This window comes from Aulonocara sp. 'chitande type north' Nkhata Bay, linkage group LG9 (genome assembly GCF_057382095.1).
Source record: "Aulonocara sp. 'chitande type north' Nkhata Bay isolate Kocher_YH1m ecotype deep benthic linkage group LG9, A_spYH_male_GT1.1, whole genome shotgun sequence".
NCBI lineage: Eukaryota > Metazoa > Chordata > Actinopteri > Cichliformes > Cichlidae > Aulonocara > Aulonocara sp. 'chitande type north' Nkhata Bay.
This window is the reverse complement of record NC_141352.1, coordinates 16760957-16779280: the sequence shown is the minus strand read 5'-3', so window position 1 is coordinate 16779280 and position 18324 is coordinate 16760957. Positions and strand designations below refer to the sequence as shown.

Here is an 18324-nt window from a genome sequence, read left to right as displayed (position 1 = left end):
GTCGAGGACCCCTCGCAACTGACCCGGGAAGCAGACGGTGAATCCCAGGTTTATGGAAGTTCAGATTGAGTCACCAAAGTGAGCTCTGTATCACATTTAATGAAGTAGGTTAGACAAGCAGAGGCAGCCTGGAAGAAAGGCTTTTATATACGTCTTGTTCTCAGTTCCCACTGATAGTTCATCAGCTGGGGGCTGCGGTGGAAGAAAGTAAAGGAACTCAAGCACACATTTATTTGTTTCGTTTCTATTGCACTATTTATCTGACAGCTAACAAAATGCATTTTTTAGGATTGAACCAGACGTGCACAGTCAGCTTGGCTTGTTTCACAGCATGACTACAAGATGCTTCTGTTGCAGTTTCCATAAAAAAAATGTATTTCAAAGTTTAAAGGTAAAATCATGAGCTGTACCTCTGAAAAGCTACTCCTTACACATTAACAATACAATAATAATAATAATGATAATAACAATAATAATAATAATACACCAGCCACAGGCCCATTTCTATGCAAAGATAAACTGCACTTATAACTCTTTTAAGCTAATTGTGGGTTTCATAACTTCATAGTTCCATTAAAATGATACTGTAGTCCACTGACAAGTTGTTTCTTGAAAGCCAGACTCTGTTTATAGCTTTGAGTGCAATGCCACACCTTATTAATACACAAACGTGTATCCTGCCCAGCGTTACATTTGTTTATAATACATCAGTTGTGAAATTTGGCACAGATTATAAATCTTACAACTTCAAATTCATAGGCATCCACACATAGCTGAGTTTTCTGTGTAGTGCTTGATACACCTGATGTGTAAGTGCTAAAAACATCAAGGAGTCATAGAAACAAGGGGATTTGCTTAGTGTTGGGGGGAGGAGAGCAGGGGAAAAACTGCTGCACATGCTTGTCTTGGCCGGCCTGCAGTTTATTGTAAAACACAAGAACATTGTGCCTCCCCTGGTGGAAAAGTAAGCCTGTCCGGGTAGAGGGGGGGTAAACACACCCAGGTCTACTGTTTCCACATGTGCCATAGCTACCAGTAAAAAATGACCAGATGACAAAAGACAAAACGTGCCTGTTTCCATTATGGAATTCAGTCTGTGTTGCAGGAGAGAGCGGGGAAACAGTGACGACAAGTTCACGGCTTGGCTTGGTTTTCTAGTTACAAACCCCCCCACCTCAGAAAAAGAAAAAAGAAGAAGAAGAAGAAGACAGAGAGCCACCTGTGAACAGCCAGACCTGGGAAAATGAGACCCAAAGATGAGGTAGATCTGATTTAAGTTAATGCGGTTTTGAACAAAATCACTTTCCAGGCTGAAATCGCAAAACGCTAATGATGAGCCAATCAACGATCAGGTGGTATAACTACTAAATGACGTCACGAACATTATAAACTCATTGTCAAAATCAATAAATATAAACAAAACGTTTATCTGATTTTTTTTGTGCGTTTTAGAGTCTCACAGTATAAGGTTTACTTTCTGCCCGCATCACTGGAGAAAGAAATATGCACGCACTGCCCCGGAAGCGCACAGAGGTCTCGCCATGAAGCGGTGTGAGCTGTTTCCAAAGTTAGGAGAGGCGTGGTCAGGGGCGGCTCTCTGGAAGCCCAGCAAGTTTAGGATAAAATGTGGATAAGTGATGCTTTGGCGGCTTTGGTGCAAAAATCCTGAAAGAAGAAAGACCGACCTTCTTTTTCTACTTCTTCTCTTTCCCCCCCAAACTGATGAAAACCGAATGAAGCTACCACATCACATCTTTGATTTACGTGCTATGGCAGCCAGCGACAATCATCACACCGCTCCACCTGAGCTCTGCAACACAAACTGAAGGCGGATTTTTTTTCCCTTCTTCTTGCTACACAAGTTTCATCGCCAGATCTCTGTCACAACCTCAAGGAGTGGGCTTCATTCCAATTCATTAAAGGTAAATTATTTCCAAAGTCTGCACTAAATCACACCACTCCATTTCTGTTTTAATATGCATTACTGTTCACATTTTCCATTAGATATTGGCTCGTTATATCAGCTTCTGTCAGCATCCTTGCTTGCACACACACTTTCAGTGAGAGCCTGTGTTTATACAGGCTTGGTAAAAGCAAATCTACATTATTCACCGTCCTGTACCCTTAACTGCATTCATTGCAGCTGTGCTGTTTACTGTGATTTGTAATGCTGTGTTCTTTCCTTCTAAAGCTTCCCTTTTATTGTTTGGATTTAGGGGGAAAGTTGTAAAAATTGATTTCTTTAATCCAGGCTTAATCCAAACTAGTCATTCCCAGCCTGCCAGCTTACCCTCACTGAACCCCATTAGCTTACCTGTGGCAGCGCACCAGACTAAGTGCCTGCAAGCCAACACACTGTCCTCACCAAGTTCAATATTGACCCAAGTTATTCAGCAAATTTGATACAGGACTCCAACTGCAAAGCTTCCAATTATCATTTCTTTCTCTCCCCCTCTCTCTCCTTCAGGGTCCTTGTCAGCTGACATTGTAGACAAAGTGTGTCTGTGCTGGCACAAAAACATTTTTCAACCCTATCCATCCTGCTCGAGTTTATCGTTATCACCAGCGTGTCCAAGGATGAGGCTTGGGTCCCTGCACCGGCTGAGAGGCGTGTCCTTGCTCCTGCTGCTCCAGACGACAACATCCATGGTGATGCTTCCAAACTCCACAGGCTGGGAGCAGATTTTGGACAAGTATCTGGACGAGGACGGCGACAGGTGGGAGGCCAAACAGAGGGGGAAGAGGGCCATTACTGATAGCGACGCTCAGCTCATCCTGGACCTTCACAACAAGCTCAGAGGCCAAGTTTACCCTCCTGCTTCCAACATGGAGTACATGGTAGGTGGAGGTGTTGTCTGTGCGTCTTCGGTGATTCGTAGTTCATGCAGTTAACGCATGTTTTGACCCTTTTCTGAACTCTCGCACATTTGTGGCCCATATAGCTTAGTGAAATGACCCAGTCACCAGACTGCCTGGCGTTTGTCCCACTTGGCTCACACTTGCAGCATGCCAGCATCTAAGCACCCTCACACATGAGCCCAAACACAAAGAGACACACACACGCTTAACTTTGTACCCACGTGACTTTGGTCATTTTTGCCAGAAGCGAAGAATGTTCACCACCTTGCCAATGATCACATTTCTCCAATGTTTTTTTTTCTCTGTTGTTTTCTTTTACTCATGGTAAGAGATTTGTTTGACTTTATCCTTTGGCCATCACGTGTATGTACAGTGCCAGATCACTTTTCACAGTGCAATTAGAATCTGAGCACGGCACCGGGGCTCGATTTACCAGCTGCCCCTGCCCCCACTCCCCTCACTAAACACACACGGGGGATAGCACACCTTCTGAAACTTAGCAATCCACAAATCTGAAACTTTTCCACAAGCACTACGTGTGTAGGCGCAGCTTGACCACTACAGCGCATTGCCTGCAATAGTTAAAAGGGTAAAAATCAATGCAATGTGCAGAAAGTAATGAGATTTTATCATCTTTTCATCCACGCTTAAAGAGCTATGGAACAAAAGGCAGTATTATTCTGTGGTAAAGGCAAATAAACAGTTCCTGCTGGGGGCAGTTGCTGGACTGTGTAATTGTATAATTGAGAGGTTGGACTTGAGGACCTCTAGAGTGAGTGTGTGTGTGTGTGTGTGTGTGCGCGTGTGTGTGTGTGTGTGTGTGTGTGTGTGTGTGTGTGTGTGTGTGTGTGTGTGACGCTCAGCCAGGCTGGCTTTTGGTTAAGGCCCACGCTAGTGGAGAAATGCTGAGCCAGCAGCACACAGCTCTTTTCTACTGTCTCCTGTTACACTTGGCTGTTTTTTTTTTTTTTTCTTAGCTGCAGGGGCACCCAGGGGTGAAATATGGAAAGGCAAGCAACAAGAGTATGTGAGGTGAAGGAGAATGAAAGTTAGCAAGAAATGCAAGATGAAGTGAAATACAGGTGTAAAAAAAAAAAAGAAAAAAGAAAAAAAACATCATAAAAGAGTTTTTTTAAATAGGAAGAGGAGGCAGCATGAGACAGATGGAGGGAGAGAAAGCATCGCAAAACAGGTGTCAAAGTAACTGAAGTGAAGGGGAGAAAAGAGGAAATGAGCAAAAAGGAAAAAAAACTCTGAAGGGGCACGCAGTTAGGAGAGACGGCAGCATGCAAGAATAGGCACCGAAATCTCATGTGCGGTTTTGTAGATGTCAGTGTGTTTCAGACAAAAGCTGTTCAGGTCATATGTAGAGCAGGTCTTTTGGTGATTTTTAGCCCTTTATTTTTAAAAGGGTGCTCCGTACTCCTCCGATTTTCCTTTGGTCCGTGTTGAACTGCTGTCACCTTTCAGAAACCTCACAACTTCACTGTACTGGAAGACTTCATAGACATGCTCTCCTGCTCTCCTGACACACTCAGGCATGCAGACACACACACACACACACACATCCGCACACATAACCATTTGCCCATCAGCTCTGTTATTGTCTGCCATTGTATTAAACCACAACCCGAGTGACCCTCTGTGGCAATCATGACAGAGACTCAGAGATAACATCAATTCAAATCCCCCTCTTTCCTCCCCCTTATCGGCTTCTTTTTCTTGCCCTCCCTCTCTCTCTCTTTCTGCCTCCCCTCTCCCTTATCCCTGTGGCTCCGTTCCCATTCTGTCATTATCCAAGACAGAGGCCCAAAAAATTCCCCGGATGAGCATTCACACTCTGTAGCGGTCCACAAAGCTTCGGTAGGAGGACCGCGTTTCTGCCGCTCACTCAAATGTTGACCCCGCAGGTATAAACAGAGACGTGTCAGCGTTTGAAGCCCTGTAAGACAAACAAATGGCATCCTGGGAGAAAGAGCCCCACCTGCCTTGATGTTTAACTTGGCTTTGCTGGTCTGCGCTCAGGTCTGAGGTTACAGTGATGTTAGCAATGGATGATAAATGAATGGGTTCTGCTGCCAAATGTCGAGCCTTTTAAATCATTGATGCGTAATGTGTTTAAAAAACCAAAGAAGCACAATAACAAAACAATAAAAAAAGCAGGATAATACATTTTCACTGGGTTAATGTCTACGGCTATATGGACGAGCATCTGATGCAACGTTTCTTGCACTGGATGGTTCAGAAGTCATACACCAGCCCGGAGATGAATTCCCTCCAGTGTGTGTGTGTGTGTCTGTTTTTTATTACAGGTTTGCTCAATCACAAGGCGTGGGGAAGAGAGCATCTGCCACAGGTGCTTAAAGCACATCCAGTAAATCCTATGTACAGTAATTTGGAACAATCCACCCTGAATTACTTATAAAACTCCTTTAAAACTTTAAAACTTAAAACTACTTTAAAACTCCTGCAAAGCCTAAAAGACAAAATAACGGAAAATATGCTCTCTTGGGACCTCACCTGCACTGGTTGCCGAAAACAAGTGGCACTCTCGTTGGAGTCCAAATAGCATTGTCTATAAAAACATTTAAGGAGCTATGACCACAGCCTGCAGTGGCACTGTTTGGTGACAGAGATGGACAGGTTTGGAGAGCATCCCCTGTGTTTGATTGTCTTTGGCATTCCCTGACTTATTGAAAATACTTTCCGATTCCTTTTTGTGAAACTTGAGCCGTTACGCTTATTGGCACATCCTTCAAACCACCTGTTCAGAGGATTTTTTTTTTGAGGGGGGGGGGTGATTTACGGAGGTCATCCAAGTGCTCTTTTATCCTCTAGACAATGCCATGAACTGAGGCCAACATTCCCCTACGCTGACTTAAAACACTTTGGCCTTCCATCCAGTCCTGACTCATCAGCCTTTTTTTTAAAAGTCTGTAGAACCTCTGAAAGCCATCCTTCACTGCCTCCTCCAACGCCTGTCATGCGTTTCGAGCTACGGTTTGGCCAGCTCGCAATTCCGTCTGTTGAAACGGCTTCCTGTCATTTGGTTCATCTGCAAAACACTGGCTGCGTAACTCCTTCTGCAATTTTGCAAATGCGATTTTCTCACCCAGCAATGATTTGCTTTGCATTGTTGCTCAAACCATGCCCCCTGTTACAGCACAATAATAGGGAGATAATGGTGTTTGCTCGGCGACAACATTCAAACAGTGGTCAGCCCCGGGAACTTTGATATGAGCTGGTGGGAGCTAGAATGCACTGCATGAATAATTGCATGCCATCTCAAGCTGCATATATTGCTGTGGGAGTCCAAAGCTCTCAGTACACTTGCTTAATATAATGCCAAGATTATAAACATTGCTCTTCCTGCAAATGCTCACTATGAATGGGTTGCAATTGCACTTTTCATAAATATTTCGGGGAATGTCATCATAAAACTTTTTGGACCATTGACTCCAATGACGACTCAGTAATGTGTGATAGAATAAAGAACGGCATGGGTATAAAAATGAGCAGAGACACATTTACACAAACTGAGGATACACATCTTTCCTTTAATTTGTCTTATTATTTTTCCCTTGTTGTTGACTATTGTTGCTATACCGTTAAGATTTGTATTGCTGTAAATTAAGTTACCCATTTGCATCCCATTGTTCTCACCAAATCATATCACGCCTTCTGTTTTCTTTTTCCCCAGCTTTGGTTTCCCAATTCCCATGTCTGTTCCCTGCTTTTCAGTATTATTCAGCATGCACCATTGATTATGAGCAGGAAACTCACACTTGCAAAGGAAGTAGCCCTCTGGGCCTTTGGAATAGAATCAGAAAAAAAAAAAAAAACTGCCACAAATGAAGTGTTAAGCGAAATAAACAATGCAGTGTGCATGGCGCTGAAAGACTCAAGCAGAGGAGGTGTTTTTCTTTACGGCCCCGCGGAACTGTGGTCGAAGTGGGTGGTGGGCGGGATGGTTCGCGGTTACAAGGCCTCCCCTGCTGGGCGAACTGTGCAAACAGCAGCAGCTTGACAAGCCAGCTGTACTCTGTACAGACTCAACAGCTGAAAAATATGTGTCTCGGTCAACACTTTCTCAACCTGCTTTCACTGCAACTTTTCAGGACAGTGGAATGAGTTTCTCAGCTGGACGGTGCCGCTTATTTTATCATTATTTAAGACGTGCCTCGAGATCATCGCACATCACGTCTTTGTGATACAAACTGTAATCTCCAAGAGCTCCGAGAAGCTGCAGCCAGAATTTTGGGTTCTTTTTCAGGCTTGAAGCCTATTGTAGTTGCGGTCACAGTAAAATGTTTTAAGACACAGAACCACCAATTTAGCACTGCATACTGTATTTCACTGCTTATCAGTCTTTTTTTTTTTTTTTTTTTTTTTTTTGCACAAGGATGTCATTCTTTGAGAAGAATCAAAGGGAAAATATGCAGATATAAATCAAACTAGAGTTGACTGGTCTCCATTATCCTGCCAAAAAAAGGGATACGCAACAGATAAGGCAACACCGACATTTATTTGCGGCTCACTGCAAGCAGAGGTCACGTCTGAGCGCAGATAGGGTTTCAGGTAAACAAATTCTCATTCCTGTTTTAGCCCCGCGTCTGTCACTCAACATCTGACCTTATTGTACAAGAACGACCACAGGCAACCGCAGGAGAGGTTGCTGTAACTCTGCATCCTTCTATTGACGATGAATTTTTATGTGTTTGTTCAGTTATGTAACCTTCCCACAAGGCTCTGTTTTAAAAACTGACATTCCGCTCTGCAGTATCACGTTGGCATCGCTGATTTTTAACAAATGCCTTTAACGGGAAGAAACAGCTGAAGAAACTGCTCGGAGTTAAGAGTTAATTTGCAGCACTGCCAGACATCCTGTTGCTAAGTAGGTGTGCGGGCAGTTGTTTCTAGAGGGACGGACAGTGGAGGTGGTTGGTGGAAGTTGAGGGGGGTTATTTTAGTATGGTTAGTGGATGAGATTTCAGTGAAGGTAAGCTGAATTCCAGGCCCCAACGTGTGAAATGCAAATATTTCTGACACCTTCACCCATATACTACTAATACATGCGCTCACACCCACTAATGCACATCAACTAATAGACTTTCTGGCAGAAACCTGTTATACAAGTCATCCCACACTGGAACTGGGAGTAAACGAACACACGCCGTCCTTCAGAGGAAGTACAGTTGGTGTTTTTCTAGCATTTTTATAGTAGAATATAGGTCAGCAGGGAGGAAGGACACTCTTTGCATTCCCAGAAAACCCCAGAATGGGAATACGATCCCTTAGTATCCAACCAGAGCTAAACTTGACTGAGAGGGCAACTCACAGAGGGAAAGTGAAACAAAAGCATGTACCCAGTCATCTCACTAGAGACATATGGAAGTTATTACTTAAACCCCCCCCCCCCCCCCCCTTTTTTTTTTTTTTTTTTTTAAAAACTTCCACGACTTCCAAAACTTCCAACTTCCAAGAAAAGTCAGCTGAGTCGAAGTAAGAAAGGCAAAAAGCTTTACTGCAGCAGCAGCAGCAGCTCCTAGTTTCTCTTCCTTATCATCATAGGTTGAAATGGTGTGCTATTTCCCCTCATGTTACTGACCACAGAGCAGTGTTTCTCTAAGCTCCTTTACCCTATAACACATTGAACTGGTTTATGCATTTTATCACCATTTTGTTACTTTTATAATCCAGGAAACTCATTTCTCCATCTCGCCTCGTGCAGGTGTGGGACACAGAGTTGGAACGTACTGCAGAGGAGTGGGCAGAGACGTGTCTGTGGGAGCACGGTCCCGCCGGCTTGCTGCCGCAGATTGGACAGAATCTGGGGGCACACTGGGGAAGGTAAATAATCTGTTATTACAGACAGTTTATGCTATCAAACACTAAAATTAAATAAGTTTGGAGACTTCAAAAGGTTTTCAAAGTGCTCTGTTCTACTTTAAGTGACCAAGTAAGCTGTAGTATAAAAATCTGGTGATGATCGAGGCTGTTTGGATACAATGAAGTCACTCGGATGGTCAGCAACAGTACTCGGGCAGGCTGACATTTAAACAACGTTCAGTTGATACTAAAGGGCTTGAAGTGTCCAAGGAAAATATCAACGCAACATTACACCACCAGCAGACTGAACTGTTGATGGAAGCAAGGACGGCTCTATGCTTTTGTGTTATTTACACCACCATTTAACACCAGACACAGCAGAAATCAAGACTTATCAGGTCAGACAAAGTTTTTCTTCTATTGTCCAATGTTGGCGAGCCTGTGTGAATTGTAGCCTCTGTTTCCTGTTCTTAGCTGACAGGGGTGGCACCCAGTGTGGTCCTCTACTGTTGTAGCCCATCTGCTTCAAGGTTTTGATGTGCTGTGCGTTCAGAGATGCTGCTCTGCCTACGTTGTTGGTAACAGGTGGTTATTTGAGTTACTGTTGCATTCCTGTCAGCTCAAAGCATCCTGGCTGCTCTCTTCTGACCTCTGGCATCAAACAGGCATTTTTGAACAGAGAACTGCTGCTCACTGGATATTTTCTGGTTTTTGGACCTTTCTTTGCAAACCCTAGAGATAGGGTTGTGTTGGAAAATTCCAGTAGATCAGCAATTTCTGAAATATTCCAAGCAGCCTGTCACGGAAAACCATGCCACGTCCAAAGTCTCTTAAATCACCCTGTTTCTCCATTCTGATTGGCAGATAAGACATTTGCATTAACAAGCACTTGAACATTCACAAGTAATAAGGTGGCCGGCGAGTGTACAATATGTTACCCATGACTGGCATTTACCTGCTGCGAATGAGACGTCAAACACACACTGTGGCATATATGCGAGTGGACTCAGACTTAACACAGATTTCTTTGCTCCTTTATTTCACTCAGTCTCCTGCAGAGCTCCAGAAAACAGCACTGCTTCACACAAGAGACGCTTGTTCTGCATCTAATCATATCACTCCACAGTCGAGATGTCTGCTTAATTCTAATCAGATTAACTGGCAACACCTGGTGCCAGATCAGTGTCCTTGGTTACTGAGCACAAATGTTGATTTTCAGTTAGAGCACTCTGTTTGCCAGTGGATGATAACTATAGGTGGCACTACATGGGTTTATTAAGTGTGCTTGCCTCAGAGTTCTTGTGTCAAAACAAATCATGCACTGCTTATCTAATGCTCGGCCATATTTACCATATACATATATATATACATATATATATGCATTTTAACATAACTGAATATCCGAGCACTGAGAGCTTATACAGTATATTACAAGACTTAAAAAGACAGTTGTAGTGAGCAGTGAAGAGCTTAATGCCAACATCTACACCAAAGGACTCATAAGACACAAGATATGTTGCTTGGAACATTATAATCATAGATGTGCTTACTGATCTCTCCAGGTATCGTCCACCCACGTCCCATGTTCAGGCTTGGTATGATGAAGTGAAAGACTACTCCTTCCCTTACCCTCAAGAGTGTAATCCCTACTGTCCCTTCAGGTGCTCTGGCCCAGTTTGCACACATTACACACAGGTAGCTATGGATCATGACTTCTGGAAACCTTACAAAGGTGCAATGAGAACATTTAAGTCATCTGTTTCTGCTTCTCCGTATTGTCCTTCTTTTGTAGCTTGTCTGGGCTACCAGCAGTCGAATTGGCTGTGCAATCAACTTGTGTTACAACATGAACGTGTGGGGGCAGATCTGGGCCAAAGCCGTCTATCTTGTCTGCAACTATTCACCGAAGTAAGCAGATATGTTGTGTACCAGCACTGTGAAGAGTTAATTATAGTGTCAGGCCGTTTTGATGTGACATCACAGCGATCACTTGTAGTTAAAGCAGTCCTGGTTTGTCTGTGTTCAGTAGTTTTTGTTTGATGTTTCATGTGCACAGGGGAAACTGGTGGGGCCATGCACCTTACAAACATGGGACCCCGTGCTCTTCTTGTCCCCCCAGCTATGGAGGAGGATGCAAAGACAACCTCTGCTACAAAGGTAAGAAAAAGCCACACATAGAGAGAGGGAGACAGAAGTCGGTGCAAATAACTCATTATCATGCCTTGATTTCTGTTTTATTTAAGGGCAAGATGACAATTCATATCCACTGCAAGAGGAAACTGAAGAGAACAACTTTATTGAACCAGAGGTCCCCCGTACCACAAATCCCCGGGCTCGGGCCTCCAGACCTGAGCCTCCCAGTTTCCCCGCTCCAGCCCCTACGCAGCCCCCCGCAGAGGACCTGCAGAAGAATGAAATGGTCAACACACAGCAGATGTGTAAGCTGCCATTTGACTGTTTATTTTGGATCAGGTTTCCTCTCGAAATGGGGGGTGTACAATATGGTTTTAGGTCTGGGAGGTGCAGAGAGTGGAAGTGGAGGACAATATGTGCTGCAAAAGAAAAAGGAAACCTGTAGCTGCTTGCTCAGTATTGAGCTAGCGATACTGAATAATAAGTGCAAGAAGTAGACTTTGACCTTAAATATTTTTCTTGCAATTTATCTTAAATTGCTTTGATGCTGTATAGTCCTTATCTGTCATCTCCATGATTAACCCTGGCACTTTCTGGAGTCTACTCAATATTGCAAGTCACTCTTTGGAGCAGAGAGGGGAGGTCTATTTTAGCATGAGCCCCTGAGTGTGTGTTTGTTTTTGGCTTGCTGAGAAGTGTTGAGGGGTGAGAGCGGCTCGCTGTGGTTTTTAAATGGCTTCCTCTCTGCAGCACATTAAGGCCTGTGCTTGTAAGATGAGACACATCCTCTAGTTTTGCTGACCACCCTGAACCTGAATTCTTGTCTTTTATTCTTGAAGCGTCTCCACTTGAGTCTTTTAGGAACTAGTCATCTGCATCGGAGCCGCTAGTTCACACATGCTGTTTCCTGCAGGAGAACTCAAAGACCTCTGTGTTTATGTGTTACAGCCCAGCTAGTGACCTGTGACACTAAGCTTCGGGATCAGTGCAAAGGAACAACATGCAATAGGTACAGTGAAGGCGAAGCATTAATAGGGTGCGGTGCAGAATGTACAGTTCACATATTCACATGGTTATTTTTGCATTGACACACAGATACGAGTGCCCAGCTGGATGCCTAGATGCTACAGGAAAAGTAGTTGGCACAGTGTACTATGAAATGGTGAGTGTACATGTAGCTAGTGTACTCTGAGGGAAGATTAAAAAAGATTTGGACGCTTCAGTGTCTTTTCACGAGGTGTGCAAGATGAAGCTTTGGGGAAAAAGATGTTTTGTACTTTGAGGATACGTCTTAGTGCTTATTTATCCAAATTTCTTACTAAATACAGTATAAATGGTGTCTCTTTTTATCTCTTTTATTGCAGCAATCCAGTGTGTGCAGAGCTGGTCTACATGCTGGTGTCATAGATAATGATGGAGGATGGATGGATGTAACAAGGCAAGGAAGAAAGGACTTTTTTATCAAATCCTACAAGAATGGCGTCCAGTCACTTGGGTGAGACGGCAATAAATTTACACCAATGACAACTGATAGTTAAATATAATGAAAGTGAATAGAAATAATAACATCTAATGTTGCTGTATTCATTTTCCCCTTGACAGAAAATATCAAAGTGCTAACTCCTTCACAGTCTCCAGAGTGACAGGTTAGTCTGTCATGCTGTGCATGTAGATATGTTGTCATTTGTTTCCAGCTTCTCATTATGGGCTTTGCCGACACCCGCTGTGTTTCCTTCTTACAGTCAAAGCCATCACATGTGAAACCACAGTTGCACAACTGTGTCCATACGAAAGGCCTGTAAAACACTGTCCAAGGTATGCACCTCCCTGTATCGCACACTCTCTCTGGTTATCAGAGCTGCCTAGCATCATGTCTGTTCATCATTCGTCTTAGGTTATACTGCCCGAGAAACTGTGTAGAAGAGAATCCTCACATATCCAGAGTGATCGGTACCAGAATATACTCTGATGTAAGTCCCTGTTTTTGAAGCTGAACTTGTCAGACACGAATTCACACTACTTTGGGGCTGTCAGCATTTTAGAGACAGAAATGAATGAACATTTCTGACATGTTTTCCTTCCTCTTGCATGCTCCTGTAGAAGTCCAGTATATGTCGAGCGGCCGTCCACGCTGGAGTCATCAGGAACGATGTGGGTGGTTACATCGATGTGATGCCAGTGGACAAGCGAAAACACTACATCGCCTCGTACCAGAATGGCATTTCCTCAGAGAGGTATTGGATGACTAACCTCACAATCTTATAAGAGGGGAAAATAAATAATAAAATAAATAAATATATATGTGTATAGATAGATAGATGGAAAATAGTTATATACACAATAAAAGAAGGACAAAATAAATAATGCATAACAGTATCCTATCTCTGTTTTATAATACCAATATAGATATATTGTTTTGGGGGGGGGGGTTTACTGGTCCCGTGTCAGCATTCAGCCTTAATACATGACAGGAAAGTGAAGAGGTTAATGCACTTGCACCCAGAGTGGAGCAGTAAGAAATCAATGCCTCTCAGGTATCTACTCTCCTCTCCTTGTGGACCTAATCATTTGAAGATGCAGGCAGTTACATCCTGTATGCAGTGCACGTGGTAGAGTCATTTGCATTCTTGTAGTTTAAAATAATGAATTGCTTGGCAATTAGTGTACACAAGAGGAGTGCATCTTCGTGTAGTTCTAGACGTGGTTTGCTTTCTGGTAGTAGGTCAAAAAGGACGACCAATAGACAAGGATTTAAAGCTTAATATAGTTAAACAGAAAAATTAAAAAGGACAGAAATAAAAAGTTAATGCGTGTAACCGAGGAAACGGGGTCTTGTTACCATTTATCTCAAAGGGGGTCAATACTGAATCAGATTTTAGACAATTTTCTTGCTTGGTTCTAACAGGAAAGTGGATGAATTAATGCAAATCAGGTTGAGGAAAGAAGCTGCAAGGATTTATGAAGGATTTATGTGTAAAACATCTCATTTATTTGGTAGAAACGGATCTGGTTACTTGTACGGTCACTTGTAATCTAAATGAATCTGTGAAATGGCGTTCGATTGCTCTAATTTGCTACATGGTATAGAAAGAGAAGTCGTCATCACCGACAAGCTGACTTGCTGCATTTGAAGTTGCTGTGTTGCTGAATATTTATTAAATATAATACAGCTGAAAAGTAGCCAGCATCACAAAAGCTAAAAAGATGAAATATATGTAGCACAGACAACAAATATCTGCAAAGAAATTTCTGTCTGTGTTTGTTTCTTTGTCTCTCAACTCCTCTTGGACCAACAGGAGTTGAGCGACCAAACTTTGCACACAGGTTTATCTTAGTCCTCTGAAAGTTCTTACCTATATCAAATATTATGACATCATCATGTTGCCTAGCAATTAATTAAAATAATCTGTTTCAGCAATTATGCAGCTATAACATCTTGTAAAAACATTGTGTCATTTTAATTTCAGAACAAAAACATCATTTATATCCATAAAAGTTAAATTAGGTGTGATATGTTATAATGCCGTCACATTGCTTGGCAGTCAGCTAACAATGGGCTGGAATGGCCTGTTTGTAATCTTTTACTCACCCACAATGCTGGTTGCTAATGCCTTGCATCCGCATTAGCAACCAGCAATAGTAAGAAGCTGAAATGACCAATTTTTAGCATATAAAGAACATCTAGCGTCTCTGTTGTTTTTGTCTCCCCCTTCTGGCAGCAAGAATAATTACATAAACACAGCTGACAATAGTTAATAACTTATTATAAACATCTTTTTTAGACACTAATTCTTTCTCTGAACGAGTTCCTTTTCTGTCTAGAGCACCAGAAACTTTCCTTTTCTTTGGGTGTTTCTACCACACTGAGCTGATATATTCTTTTCTATCCTGCTCTGTGGTTTCTCCCTTCTTTAGTTTTGGCAAACCGGTTATTTTTTTTGATAATACAAAATTCATCTCTACTGGAGTGCCAGCATGGGAATGTCACCACAGATGCCAGATTCAAAACTCTGGTATACTGGAAAATACACATCCATTTACATGGTTTAATCAGCACTGTGTGAACCCACTTGGCGAGTGCTCAGATGTAACAGCTGGTCATGTATATGTAACAGCTTCTCACTCCAGCTTTAACAATGCCACAGCCAAGGACAGCAATATACATAAGATGAAACGCCTCAGCTAGTTTGCAAATAGAGCACTTCATCGTCGACATAGGGGTGTACATCTGCTTATACTGCCCCAACATTTTTCATTTGTCTAATCCGACGAAGAGGGTTGAGAGTAGATTACCTTGTTTGGTGCCATGTGCTAACACAGAGTAGGAAACAAGAGATATCACTGGTTTTTACGGTGGCTGTTGGAATGTTAAGAAGCTTAAAGTGGCCTATAAAGTACTCAAACAAATTCAAATCTGTGCTGTGTAACGCTGTCTTCTGAATGTAGAAGAATCAGCAGATGTGATCTTTGAGTCTGAAGACTCAAAGTGTCTCTGATATAAAATTTGAGATAGCTGTTATTAAATTATCCTGCAAGCTAAGGTATTGCTATGCTAATAAGGTGAAAGCTTGTGTTGAATTTATGCTGCACCACCTTGCAACAATATTAAGGCCACAGGTTCATACCAGCCACTCTTCAAAGTGACCTAGATACAGTGTAGTCTGTTCCAGTTTTTAAGAGAAATTAAATTGCCCCTACTGTGGTCTGCAGAATCACTACACTTCCCATGACCTATGTAGAGGGGAGACTTGCATTCACAGCCTCATTCATTCAAAGCCCTTTCCTCCTCCTTTTCATCTCCTTGCTCTTACCATGCCTGTCGCCACTTAATTTATCTTTGTCACTCTGCTAAGATACCTGACGTCTGCCCATCACTTATCTGTGTCCCTTACCTTTACAACATGTCTGTCTTTGCTGGGTGACCACATGAAGTTCCTCGTGTTTGTGTATTAATGGGTGGTTTACCTGGTTTTTTTTGTTTTTTTTCACTGAACTTCAGCCTCCATCTGTTTGTGTGCTGTCTGTCATCAGAACGTCAGACAGCACACCGCCACGGACATTTCTCCACAAAACCAGTCGATCTGTTTGTGTGTGTCTGTCATGTAGGCTGGGACATGTTCTGTATCTGACACATGCAGCACCCAGACTCACTCTCCCTCTTGTTGTTCTCCTTCCCCGCAGCCTTCAAAACCCTCCCGGAGGGAAGGCGTTCCGGGTGTTCGCTGTGATTTGAGAGCCCCAGAGGGCAGCTTCACCAAACAGAAAATCGCACTTGTGCTGTTGAAAAGGTGGTAATCAAGCCATGTTGTCAAACTCAATGACTGAAATGTTTCTGGCTTTCCTACACTACACGGGTTAGAGGTTGTCACTATGGCAATGGAAGCCCAGCAACAAAAAAGAAACTTGACATGCACGCAATGAGAACCATGAGTTTTTGTCAGCTTTAGCAGGAAATGTTAAAAACTGTAAATATTGCTGATTACTTTGTTGTACAAATTTGTTAATATAGTATTACATTTGTATTGCCTTTGTAGCAAATATCTGTGTATGAATATTAATTATAGAAATGTATTATATGACCTTATAATGGCACTTCAGAGATAATATCACTTTTATATTAAGTCTGGCACATTTATTGGTGCTTTTGCTACATTTTGTACTTCTGGATTGGGGAAATTTGTTATTCATTTATTTTTGTATGGTTAGACACTATATCATTATAACTTGTAAAGGATGCTGCTATATGTTTTAAGTATTGTTGCTGTGATCACCTGTTCGATAAATTTCTTTGTAATTTTCCAGAAAATGTGGTTTAGTTCAAACTACCTGCAGGTCGGGAAGTATGCTCATCTCTCCGGGGTTCACCATTCACCTTTCATTTTGAATTTTATTTTACCGGATGTCGTTGCTCCAAAGAAAAATGATGCCCAGTTAGTAATCGTTTTTGACACTGATACAGAGAAACAAAAATACGTCTTAAAAATCTCATACAGTATGTCGTGCAGTATAAAATATGCTTTCTTTTAAGCTGTAGTCGTTACAATGGGCAAGCAACTCTATTCTCATCTCTGTTTTCCTTGCGTCTAGATTTTCCTAACTTGGGATTGTTAGGAAAAGTTCATTTTGCAATAAAACAACAGAATGACCACACATTTCTATTAGCCACTTTCTTTTTCCATTTTAAGTCTGTTAAAGTTAACTTGATTTAAAAAGCTGTTTGCATTATACATTGATTGTCCTGAGTTGAACCCCATTTGCCTTCAAAACTAGCTCCACTCAACATGGTGTTGGAAACAATCCTCACAGTTTTTAGTCCATATTGACACGATAGCATGACGCAGCAGCTGCTAATGTTTTATCTGTGCATCCATGATGCAAATCTCCTGTTTCCCAACATCCCAAAGGTGCTCTAGTGGATTGAGATCTGGTTATGATGGATGCCATTTGAATACCGTGAAATCATTGTCATGTTCAAGAATCCAGTTTGAGATGATGTGCCATGGTGTGTTATCCTGCTGGGAGGAGAAAATGGGTACACTGTGGTCACAAAGGGCTGGAAACGGTCAGCTAAAATACTCAGGTAGACTCTTGTGTTTAAGTGATTCTCATTTGGTTGAGAAAAATCCCCCACACCATTACACCACCAGTATGAACTGGATGTTTTCATGTTATTTACACCAAATTCAGAGCCTACCATCCAAATATCACAGCCTGTTTAAAGTGTATCCTCAGTTTCTTGTTCTTAGCAGATAGACTCCCCCCCCCCCCCGGTGTGGTCTTCTGCTGCTGTAGCACATCTTGTGTTCAACTTGTGCACTTCTGCATACCTTGGTTGTAACAAGTGATTATTTGAGTTACTGTTTCCTTCCTTCAGCAATCTGCCCATTCACCTCTGACCTCTGACATCAACAAGGCATTTTCACCTAAGGAGCTGCCACTCTCTGGATATTATTTATGTCACCATTCTCTGTAAATCCTACAGATGTTTGTGTGGGGAAATCCCAGCTGATCAGCAGTTTCTTAAACATTCAGACCAACATCTGAGTCCATCATGCACCAATAACCATGACACATTAAAAGTCACTGAAATCCCTTTTCTTCATTCTGATGCTTGATTTGAACTTCACTGGGTCGTCCTAACCGTGTCTACATGCATAAATGAATTGAGCTAATTCATTACATTAATGAGCAGGTGTATATACCTGGTGACTGCACATAGGAATTTTTATAATTAATAGGTTCACCCAACCCAAATTACCCAAATAATATGGAATAAACTTTTGATCCACTGCCCTAAAATTGTAAATGAAAATATATTTTTGAAAAATTAGAAATTGTTCAGACTTGTTTTGGAATACCTCCTCAGTGTCTGCCACCAGGGAGAGGAGCTATCACTCCTCATTCACTTGGGAGCAACAGTCGAACAAAATGACCAGTCAATAATAGATTTCACCATATCCACGTCTGGCAGTGTTATGATGTCTGGAGGGCCGCAATAGGTCT

The 18324-nt window shown here is 42.2% G+C and overlaps 1 protein-coding gene across 1 annotated transcript; it reads left to right on the top strand.

Annotated features, from left to right (window-relative positions):
* The first annotated feature begins 1584 nt into the window (after window positions 1-1584).
* Window positions 1585-17883, top strand: LOC147321912 (cysteine-rich secretory protein LCCL domain-containing 1-like). Its single transcript, XM_086306128.1, has 15 exons — window positions 1585-1922; window positions 2468-2838; window positions 8591-8709; window positions 10251-10383; window positions 10481-10596; window positions 10745-10845; window positions 10932-11126; window positions 11770-11830; window positions 11917-11983; window positions 12186-12316; window positions 12424-12467; window positions 12564-12636; window positions 12716-12791; window positions 12922-13055; window positions 16003-17883. The coding sequence occupies exons 2-15, from the start codon at window positions 2578-2580 to the stop codon at window positions 16052-16054; spliced, it is 1563 nt and encodes a 520-aa protein (XP_086162254.1). The 5' UTR covers window positions 1585-1922; window positions 2468-2577; the 3' UTR covers window positions 16055-17883.
* The last annotated feature ends 441 nt before the right edge of the window (window positions 17884-18324 follow it).

Bases quoted from the DNA above. Each gene is read 5' to 3' on its own strand.
- LOC147321912 (XM_086306128.1), top strand. From the start codon at position 2,578: ATGAGGCTTGGGTCCCTGCACCGGCTGAGAGGCGTGTCCTTGCTCCTG. The intron at 10,384-10,480 runs GTAGCTATGGAT...CTTCTTTTGTAG, and splicing joins TTTGCACACATTACACACAG to CTTGTCTGGGCTACCAGCAG. The intron at 12,317-12,423 runs GTGAGACGGCAA...TCCCCTTGACAG, and splicing joins AATGGCGTCCAGTCACTTGG to AAAATATCAAAGTGCTAACT.